Source organism: Piliocolobus tephrosceles, chromosome 6 (genome assembly GCF_002776525.5).
Source record: "Piliocolobus tephrosceles isolate RC106 chromosome 6, ASM277652v3, whole genome shotgun sequence".
NCBI classification, from domain to species: domain Eukaryota; kingdom Metazoa; phylum Chordata; class Mammalia; order Primates; family Cercopithecidae; genus Piliocolobus; species Piliocolobus tephrosceles.
The window spans coordinates 162,504,009-162,514,905 of record NC_045439.1 but is presented as its reverse complement, the minus strand read 5'-3'; the positions used below and the strand labels follow the sequence as shown (position 1 = coordinate 162,514,905).

Below are 10,897 nucleotides of genomic sequence, written 5' to 3'. Positions count from 1 at the left end.
GCTGCCTCTCCATTTCTCTCCTGGGCTGCTCCCCAGAGCCTCGCGTCGGGTGTCCGGCTGCCTCTCCATTTCTCTCCTGGGCTGCTCCCCAGAGCCTCACGTTGGGTGTCCGGCTGCCTCTCCATTTCTCTCCTGGAGCATTGCAGGTGTCACAAACTTAACGTGTCCCGAACTGAAATCCTGATTCCATCTTTCCCCACTCTTCCTTGCTCTCATAAATTGTGACTCCATTCTCTCAGTTGCTCAAGCCCCTGAGGCTGAGAGCCAGCTGACACCTCACCTTCTCTGACACCCCATGGCCAGCTGTCCTTCAAAGATTTTGAATCAGATCCATTCTTGCCATCTACGCTCCTGTCCCCTGAGGCCCCAGCAAGGACCATATGCCCTCCTGCTGTCACACAGCGGAAAAGGAGCTTCAGATGTATTTTTCCCAAATACATCCCCAATTGTTCCAGATTGTTCCTTTTGTTTCCACTCTTGCCCTGCTCCTGAGAGCCTATGGTCCACAGAGGCTCCCCGCTTTGGTACAGCGCAAAGTCTTGGTGGTGGCCTGCACCTCGCATAGGCCGGGCTGCTGCTTCCTCCCTGACCTCACTTCTTACTGCTCTTCTCTCTGCTGACTTGGCTGCAGCCATAGTGGCTCCTTGGATTTCAACCCAGCAATCCCACTGCTGAGTATAGACCCAAAGGAGATGGAATCATTCTACCAAAAAGACACGTGCCCTTGCATGTTCATCACTATGTCACTCACGATAGCAAAGACATGGAATCAACCTAGATACCCATCAGCGGTGGATTGAATAAAGAAAATGTGGTACATAAACAACATGGAATACCACACAGCCATAAAAAAAACAGTGAGATCATGTTCCTTGCAGCAACATGGATGGAGCTGGCGGTCATGATTGTAATGGAATTAATGCGGAAACAGAAAACCAAATACTGCATGTCCTCACTTGTAAGAGGGAGCTAAATAGTGGGTACATATGACACAAAGAAGGGAATAATCAACAGTGGGGTTTTCAGAAGGGAGGAGTGAGGGATGAGGACAAGGGCTGAAAAACTCCCGAGCAAGTACTATGCTCACTGCTTGGGTGACAGGAACATTTGAAGTAAATCCAAGCATCACACAAGATGTCCCTGAAACAAACCTGCACATGTGCTCCCCGACTCTGAAATACATTGATGATAAAGGCTTTTGCACGTTCTGTGCTTTCTGTCTGAGATTCTCTTCACACGGATCATCAGAGCTTGGTCTTGCTCCTTCACCTTTGACTGAGTTTTGCAAAACTGCTCCTTCCCAGTGCTAAACTGACAACCTCGCCCTCCCCGTCTCCCCTTTCACTCTATTTTTTCCCCGTAACACTAAGTACCACCAAGCATGCTGTGGATTTTACTTATTCATTATTCTTTTGAGCTGCTTAGTTGTGCAACGTTTACTTTTAAATAAAATTGTCCATTCATACAGATTAAAGTGCTAAATCAGCCTGGAATTCCTGTTTAAAAAATAGCACCTTTATAACTTTCATCACCATTTCTTTTTCTCACAGAAAACCTTTTTTTATCGTTTGCCACTATTTTATTTTATTTTGTTTTTAATTTAATTTTATTTATTTTATTTTATTTTATTTTATTATGTTTTATTTCCTGAGTGCTGCTATCTGCCATCTTTTTTCCCAAGCCCTGGGGTCTTTCCGTTGATCTCATGTTGGTAGAGGCAATGGTTCCCTTCTGTGCCTTTCTTCCTGTAAGAATGTTGGTATCGACTACATCCCAGTTCCATCAGGAACATTGATCTGTGATTTTCTTTTCTTGTAGTGGCTTTGTCTGACTTAGTATCAGGGTAATGCTGGCCTCATGGAATGAGTTGGGAAGTGTTCCCTCTTCTTCATGTTTTGAAACAATTTTGGAAAGATTGGTGTTAATTTTTCTTTAAACGTTTGGTGGAATGCACCAGCAAAGCCATCTGGTCCTAGACTTTTCTTCGTTGGGAAGTTTTTGGTTACTGATTCAATCTCCTTACTAGTTAGAGATCTAATCAAACATTCTGTTTTTCCATGAGTCAGTTTGGATAGATTGTGTATTTTTAGAAATGTGTTTGTTTCATTTAGTTTACACAATTTGTTGGCATGTAATTGTTTATAGTATTCTCTTACAATCCTTTTTGTTTCTGCCAGATTGGTAATAATGTTTCCACTTCAATTGTTGATTTTAGTCATTTGTATTTTATCTCTTTTTCTTGTCAGTCTAGATAAAACTTTGACAATATTGTCGATCCTTTCAAGGAGTCAACTTTTGGTTTTGTTTACTTTCTCTATTTTTTCTATTCTTTATCTTATTTATCTCTCCTCTATCTTACTTCCCTTGTTCTCCTAGCTTTAGGTTTAGTTTGCTTGCCTTTTTGTAGTTTCTTAAGGTGTGAAGTTAGGTTATTTATTTGAGATATTTCTTCTTTTATAATATATACATTTACAGCTGTAAATTTTCCTATTAGCACTGCTTTCACTGAGTCTCACAAGGTTTAGTATGTTGCATTTTCATTTCTCTTTGTCTTAGGTGTTTTCTAATTTTCCTTGTAATTTCTTCTTTAACTCATTGGTTGTTTAATATTTGTAAATTTTCTCTTTTTCCTTCTGTTACTGATTTTGAGTTTCATTCTATTGTAATTAGAAAACATACCATGTATTATTTTAATCTTTTAAAATTTATTGAGAATTATTTTGTGGTCTTATCTTGGGGAATGTTGTATGTCTCTCCTTTTTATAGTAGAAATACCTATTTCTTCTTCAATTATGCCAATTTTTGTTTCATATATTTCCAGGTTCTGTTTTCATATTTTGTGTAAATATATTCTGTGTAAATATTTATAATTGTTATATCTTCCTTCTATATTGAGTCATTTATAAATATATGTTATTTGTCTTTTGTTACCTGTTTTTGTTTACATTCTATTTTGTCTGACAATAATGTACCCACCTCAGTTCTATTTTGGTTACTGGTTACTATTTACATGTAAAATATTTTTTCTTTCTTTTAACTTATTTGTGTCCTTGTATCTAAAGAGAGTCACTTGTGTATAGATGTATCCTGTTTCTTATCCAATCTGCCAATCTGTGTTTTTTTTTCTTTCTTTCTTTTGTTGGAGGCAGAGTCTCACTCTATCTCCCAGGCTGGAGTGCAGTGGCACAATCTTGGCTCACCACAACCTTTGCCTCCTGGGTTCCAGCAATTCTCCTGCCTCAGCCTCCCGAGTAGCTGGGATTACAGGTGCTCGCCACCACACCTGGCTAATTTTTGTATTTTTAGTAGAGACGAGGTTTCACCATGTTGGCCAGGCTGGTCTTGAACTCCTGACCTCAGGTGAACAGGAGAGTTTAATCCATTTACAATTAATGTAATTTCTGATAAAGAAGGAATTACTCTGCCATTTTTTTCTTTTCTGTATAGCTTAGATTTTTTGTTTATTGGTTTCTCCATTACTGTCTCTTTTTTTTGTATTTAGTTGATTTTTTTTTGTAGTGTACAATTTTGATTACCTTGTTTTAATTTTCTGTATATTTTAATAATTATTTTCTTAGTGGTTACCTTGGAAATTTCAATTAACATCCTAAATGTGTAACAACCTATCATGAATAATACCAGTTTAGTTTCAATAGCATAGACTATTTAGTCCTTATTTCCTTTACAGTTCAGTCCTTCATTCCTTCATAGATGACATCTTTATTGGCTGAATGCCTATTAAACATTTTTCCTGTGTCTTTCCCTCCATCTTCTCTTCCTGGAAATCCTATAATGCATGTATTGGTAGATTTGATGGTGTCCCACAGGTCCTTTGGGCTCTGTTTGTTCTTTTCTTTTACTTTCTGCTCCTCAGACCTAAAAATTTCTTTTTTGACATTTTAAATTTTATTTACTTTTTAAATTGTGGTAAAACACATGTAACATAAAATTCACCATCGTAACCATTTTTATATGTACAGTTTGGTACCATTAAGTACATTTACATTATTGTACAACTATCACCACTATCCATTTCCAGAGCTCTTTTCCTTGCAAAACTAAAGCCCTGTACCCATTAAAAATAATTCCCCGTTCCTTCCTCCCCCAAGGCCTTGGCAGCCACCATCTTACTTTCTGTCTCTTACGAATTTAAGTATTCTCGATAAGCCCTGATGATTTCAGATGTCATGTCTTCACATTCACTGATCCTTTCTTCGGCTTCCTCAATTCTGCTGTTGAAGTCTTGTAGTGAGGTTTTCATTTAAGTTATTATACTTTCAGCTCCAGAATTTCTATTTGATTCCTCTTTATAATTTCTACCTCTTTAGTGATATTTAAATTCTGTCTGTACATCATTTTCTTGATTTCCTTTAGCTCTTTGTCCGTGGTTTCCTGTAGTTATTGAACTTCTTTAAGACAGCTGAATTAACATCTTTGACTAATAATTCTAATGCCTAGACTTCTTCCAGGATGATTTCTGTCATTTTTTTTTTTTCTGTGAATGGACCACACTTTCCTATTTGTTTGTATGTTGTGTAATCTTTGTTGAGAGCTGGACATTTTGAGTATTATATTGTGGTAATGCTAGGAATCTAATTCTCCCATTCCTCAGATGTTACTGAGTCTTTCTCGTTGAGTGCTGGAGCCATCCATTTGTAAGTTTTCCAAACTTTTTTGAAAAGTGTATGGTCATTGAAGTTTTTCTCCTATTATCTCTACCATTAACTAGTACACTGACAAAGATTTCCTTAAATTTCTGGTTCCCAAAAAATGTGTGTGTGTGTATATGTGCGTGTGTGTGTGTTAGGGGTGTATGTGTTAGGGGTGTGTGTGTGTACAGAAATAATTACTGCCACTTTAAATTTCCTGGAAGCTGCTTCATCACTTGGAGGTTGAAACAATGGCCAGCCTCTGTGCTGGCCCCTCAGTGATCAAAACAGTGGCCAGCAATCAACATACACAACCTCAGCTTTTGGAGGACAAGGTCGTTATTGCCTGCTCTGATATCAGCAAGTCACATTCTAAACAGGTGCTGCCATCCCCATAGCTTCCTGCCAGAGGGTGAGAGATGGGGAATGATAACCACTAAAAAAAAAGCCAAAATTCACCAAAACCCTTTTTATCAGTCTTTCCCCTGGTTGCTGAAAGTGTTTGACTACACTCCAGACTTCCAAAATTGTTACTGTTTTGAATTGAATTGTCTCCCCAAAACATACTGAGGTCCTAACCCCAGGTACTTTGGAATGTAACCTTATATGAAAATAGGACCTTTACAGAGGTAATCAAGTTTAAATCGGGTCACTAGGGTGAGCCCAAATCCAGTATGACTAAAGTCCTTACGAAAAGGGGAAATTTTGGCACAGACACACATAGGCACAGGGAAGGCTCCCTTGTGGCTGGAGTGGGGCACCCACAAGCCAAGGATGGCCAGGATGGCCGCAGACACCAGAGGGGCAAGGAAAGACCCCCCCCAGAGCCATCGGAGAGCACAGCCAGGCCAGCACCTCGCTTCAGACTCTTGCCTGTACGGCAATGAAGTCCTGATGTTTTCAGTACGCAGCTCGTGGTGCTTTGTGACAGCAGCCACGGGGAGCTCATACGGTAGCTTCAGACAGTTCCTGACAGTTCAGTCATCCTTTAGGCAGAGGTGGATTCGGGGAGCTTCCTGCTCTGCCGTCTTCTGTGCTGTCATTCGTTAGTTTTACATTTTTCTCTCTCTGCCACTCTAAAGCAAGCTCTATGAGGGCAGGGACTTTTGTGTCTTATAGTCATTGTTCTATCGCTTGTATCTAGAGCAGAACCAGACACAAAGTAGAATATTCATGAAGAATTATTGACTGAATTAAGAATAAATGAGCATAGACGAGGTAACATGGTCCCATCCAGTGGAGGAGGAAGTGTTGAGTGCGGTGATGGAAGGAAGCTCTGGGCGTAGTGTATTATAAAACAGCAGCCACACTGGGGAACTCAGGGAGACTTCTCAGAGGAGAGATGCCCAAGCCTCTAACAGGCTGAGCGGGAGGCTACGTGAGGGCAAGAGTGACCACGTGCCTAGGTGGAGACGTGGACATGGGCACAGAAGTGGCAGGCAGTGCTCAGGTCGAGGCCTGTGAAGACTGGAGCGTGTGAGGCAGAGGACAGCCTGGCGAGGGAGAGCTTGCCTCAGATCGAAGAGTATGGAGTCAGGTCGGTTGCATGGGCAGACTTCAAAGACGGAAAGGTCATGGCCGGCTGCATGGAGGACAGAATTAAAGGGGCAAATGGTGCATTTGCGTTGTGGGAAGGGGAGCTTGAACAAGGCAGGGCTTGGGAGGACAGACCACAGAGCTGTGGGGAGACCCTTGGACTCTGGAGTTTAGGGAGCTGGTTCTTATCAGAATTGCAAATCCCAGAGAGGGCATGATTTGAAAACAATGTCATAGCATACTTTTGAAGCAATCAGCCTGTAACAGAATCTGGCACTTGTAAGTATGCAGTTTGGAACCTGGGGTAGGTTTTCTCTGGCTTTGGGCAGTGGACCTCACAGCACAGGGCACTTGCTGGAATTTCTGCATCACTAAGCTTGACGACATCGCCTCCTCCCTTGAGACCGCAGTGCCCCAACAAGGGCCCAGGGTCCTGTGCTTAGTTGTTCTGACTCTGTCTCCTTGTTGCGGGTGGCATGTGCAGACCTGTAGGGTAGAGGCTGGCTTTGCACCAACAGCGTGGTGCTCAGCGCCTACGGGGGCCCTGTGGCCTCACAGCGACGTGTGTGTGTGCTAGCTGTGCTCATTGATGACTGGCTGTGGTGAGAAGTTTCACTTCGCTCCCTCCTCCAAAGAACAAAGACATCAAGTGTGAAGGAGCCTCTATGATAATCGCGCTTATCATAAGACGACAAAAGCAAAGCTTGAAAAGTGCCTCAGGGACTGCGCGGGAGCACCCTGCTGCCAGGCGTTTCTGATTCTGCATCAGATCGATAGATGCAGAATCAGATGCTTTCCCTAGCGTGTTACTTATTTCTCTTCCAGCGTATATTTGATGCTACTGACAATGAAAAATTGAGCTGTTCAACACGCCGCTTGTGACCCAGCAAATGTGAAGGGCTCCTTTCTAGACCTTGCAAGGCAGCTCTGGAGAACCAGACCCAGGGCTGTGGAGACACGTGTGTAGCAGGCACGTGGGTCAGCGGCTTGGCTGCAGCTTCCTAGTCCGGACTCCGCTGGGGCTGGGGGACCCTGCTCCACATGTCCTCGCCATGAGGACTCCCCTGAGCAGTGCCAGTGCCTAGGCTGCATCTTCCATTGTGGCCGAGAGCCTGACCTTCCAGAGGGGCAGGCAGAAACACAAGATCTTCTGTCCAACCCACCCACATTTCATCGGTCAAAGGAAGCCACTAGCCAAGCCCAGAATCTGGGGTGGGGCGGAGGACCCCCCTGCCCCAGCAGGTCGCTGCCGAGCGCTCACATGAAATCCTGCTGCAGTGGTCAGGAGCTGAGGGTGAACCGATCCTCCCAAGTGAGCCCTGAGGCACCCCTTTCAGGACATCGGGGGACTGAGCACCCAGCAGAGGGCGGCTCTCTTGCCCCTTAATTCTCGGCATTGAATAATATTGCATGTCACTCACATGTCCACACTGGGGTCCACTTTCCGTTTGTGTTTTTGCGTAACATTCTCCAGATCGGCCACCATTGGCGCTCTCCTTCGCCTGCTGCTATTTTGAGAGGTTGATATACGCAACTGCCTGAGGTGGCGGGCCCAGCGTTCTCTCCTTCACACCCCGTGGGCTCCCTGAGGCATCTGGTGGGAACATCAAAGCCATCCATTCTCCGGAGTCTCCTGGAGGCAGGCTCAATGACTGTGTCCTTCCCAGCTCCTTCTAGCAATAAGCCACAAGGGGCCAGCTCCTTGAACACAGATTTCTTACAGAAATTTCACAGCCACTGTGTTTCATTGATTACAGTAATGCAAAGTATATCAACGTCAGAAAGCTGCACCAGAGGCTGGCACGGCTGACTAGAGGATGGTGCTTCCTGGCTGTAGAATCTGGTGCCTGTCGTCATGCTGGGAATGGCTAGCAGGCTCAGGGTGCCTGGCAGGGGGCAGCCGCGAGAAGTCGCTTAGCACAGGGGACCCAGTGTGCATTTTAGGGTCAGGGAACTGCGTGTGAGTTCCAGCTGGGTTGCTTTTGAGGTCTGTGCTCCTGTGCCTCTCTGCATCCTGGTCTCCTTGTCTGTCAAAGGAAGGAGTAACAGCACACTTGAGGGATGTTTGAGGATTCAAGATGATGTGTGCATAATTAGCACAGCACTTGCGGGGTTCTGTGAGCTCTGCTTTGATGGCTGCGTTCTCAGGCCCTGTGTTAGACTCTGTGTACCTTTACCCGGTGTAAGAGCCACAGCAGCTGGTGGGGCTCAGGACCAGGAGGACCAGTTGGGGTAGCTGGCATCAAAGACATACAGATGAGTTTAAACTCAAGTTTCTGTGGATTCCAAAGTTTGCTTCGGTTTCTTTCCACAAATCCTGTGCTCCTTGGAGTTTGAAAGGAGAGAAAGCATTTGGATTTTCTAAATTGGTCACAGTATGGCAGCTTCTCTGAGCTTCCATGGGATGTGGCATCAATGTCCTTTTCCTCCACAGATTCCCGTGCTCCTGAACCTGAGCCGCGACCCTGAGGTCGGCCTGCCTGCGCCGCCGCTCATGTATGCCCTGGCCTTCGGTGCCTGCCTGGGAGGTAAGGGGCTGCTGACCGCATGGGTTGGGGGAGGGGTACGCGCCCACACTTTCATCCAGCCCAAAGCAACAGTTAGTGTGTGTGAAATTAAAAGCAAATGAAGGAGAGTCTGGATGGTTTCCTGAGTGGACACACATGTTCAGCTTTGACAGAGCAACTCCAGGGCAACTCCGTTCCTTCCCATTCTTTGCAGAGCTGCCCCCGACTTCCCGGGCCCATGGCCTGGGGATGCCTGGTTCTGACACCTCACAGCTGATGTGTTCCCGCCCCGTGCCCGTGTGGGCCATGCTTAGGTTTAGAAACAGATTTTGACTCAGAAGCCATCCTCAGTTGCGGTTCTGTTTCTCTCTTAGTCCCTCCGTAAGCAGTGGAGGGACAAGTGGGTCAGCTAGAAGTGGAGACTCTAACCCATAAGCGTGGGAAGAAAGATTAAAGGTGTTTTTGGGGGTGGGCATTGTACTTGGGAGACAGCGAGAAGTGGATTAGAGAGAGCGTTGGGAGAGACTGACCTCTGGTGACCAGACACAGGTTGTGGATGCAGTTGCCGTGGAGAGAACGGCGGGGGAGTCCTCACATCTGAGAAGCCTGATCACCTTTGGGAACACAAGGGGATTGTGAAGAATCTTAGATCAACACGTCAGATGCACTTTAAGTTTTTATTCTTGTATCCAGGTGTGCTTAGATAATCCAGCTTTCTTTGTTCTCTGATTGATTTCTGACTATTAAATCAATGTCTGTCTGGTTAGTTTATCTCCTTGGCTGAAAAGGGGGATTAATGTCATCCAGTGAAGTTTCTGTAACGTCCGTGAACAACTAATTCATCTAAGGCGGTGACTGATGCCTCAAGTTCTTCCGAGAGTGCAGAACTGTTAAAATTGCCCCATCCAAGAACCAGCCCCAGGAAGGCAGTGCAGAGCTACACTTAACATCAACAGTTAGGAACAGGATCCGAGGACACCTGGAAACGCATCCACTATGAGGATTCTGTTCGTTTGAACTTGCTGAGCCTCTGCTATACCCTGACGTTGTGCCAGACAGTGAATTCACACCCCTGCTGTCGAGCGAGGACGATGGCCACCGAGGACGGAGGTGTGCCCTGAGTGCACGGGGCCCCGAGGAGAGACTGGAGATGTCGGAGGAGGTTCTGCAGACAGGGAAGTTTAAAGCCAGGTCATGCAGAGTGAGAGGCCTTGTGAGCTAGTTTGGATTTCCCCAAAACATGTAGGATCCATGTGGAAGAGATTTCTCTAGGAGAGACATCAGTGTGTGCCGTTTATAGGCTAATTCCTGAAATGGGATTAGACACTTACTAACTGAGCACACTTTGGAAGCAGGGATGCAGTGAATAATGGATGTGTTCAGTCTTAGGAGCATTTTAATCTAGCAGCTCTGGAGATTGAAAGGCACCTGTTCCTGGCACGGCAGGAGTGCAGCTGTGTTGGGAGTTAACTCTACACTTACTCCCTCAGGGCCCTTTCTCATTGACTCAAGGTTGGGCATTTTACAGAAGAAATTAGGGTAAAATATCTGTAACCTAAAATTTAGCATCTTAACGGTGTGTAAGTGCACAGTTCAGTGGCATTAGGGACATTCACAGTGTTGTGCCACTGTCCATCTGCAGAGATCTTTTCACCAGTCCAGGCTGAAGCTCTGTCCCCATGAAACACCAGCTTTCCACTCTCTAGGGTTGGCATTCTGAAGAACACTTTAAATAGAAGTTTTCGCTTGGTTTTAGAAATGTCATTTGCTCTATAAATTGGAGGTGATTCACTGGATACTTTGAAACAACTTCCTTCCTTCCTCCCTTCCTTTCCTTCCTTTCCTTTCTTTCCTTACTTCTGGTCTGACCCCAGTACTTTTTGGTTGCTCTTTTCATGAAGAGCTAAGAACAATTCAAATAAGCCTTCAGAAAAACCTGCCTTCGCAGAGGTGGAGGCAAGTTCATGTGCTAAGGCGTTACTGGCAGGTGCAATCCTAAGGTAGAAAACCTGTGGGGAGGAAGCGAAGTGAGCGTGAAGAGTGAAGAGCTCTTCCCTGCCATGGTTATCTAGAGGCTGTGGGCAATCCAGGTAGCACGTGACTATTTTCTCAACAACTCAGGCAGCACGTGGCTGTGTTCACACCATCCCAGGCGGCACGTGGCTGTGTTCACACCAACCCAGGCGGCGCGTGGCTGTGTTCACA

At 45.2% G+C, this 10,897-nt stretch overlaps 1 protein-coding gene across 2 annotated transcripts in view; it reads left to right on the top strand.

Moving 5' to 3' along the window:
* The window catches only part of OCA2 (OCA2 melanosomal transmembrane protein), a 342,859-nt gene that overhangs the window by 235,963 nt on the left and 95,999 nt on the right, over positions 1-10,897 (top strand). For both annotated transcript variants that reach the window (XM_026447197.1, XM_026447196.1), the window contains one exon: positions 8,620-8,713. In XM_026447197.1, the coding sequence (XP_026302982.1) occupies positions 8,620-8,713 (94 nt within the window). The remainder of the gene's footprint in view (positions 1-8,619; positions 8,714-10,897) is intronic.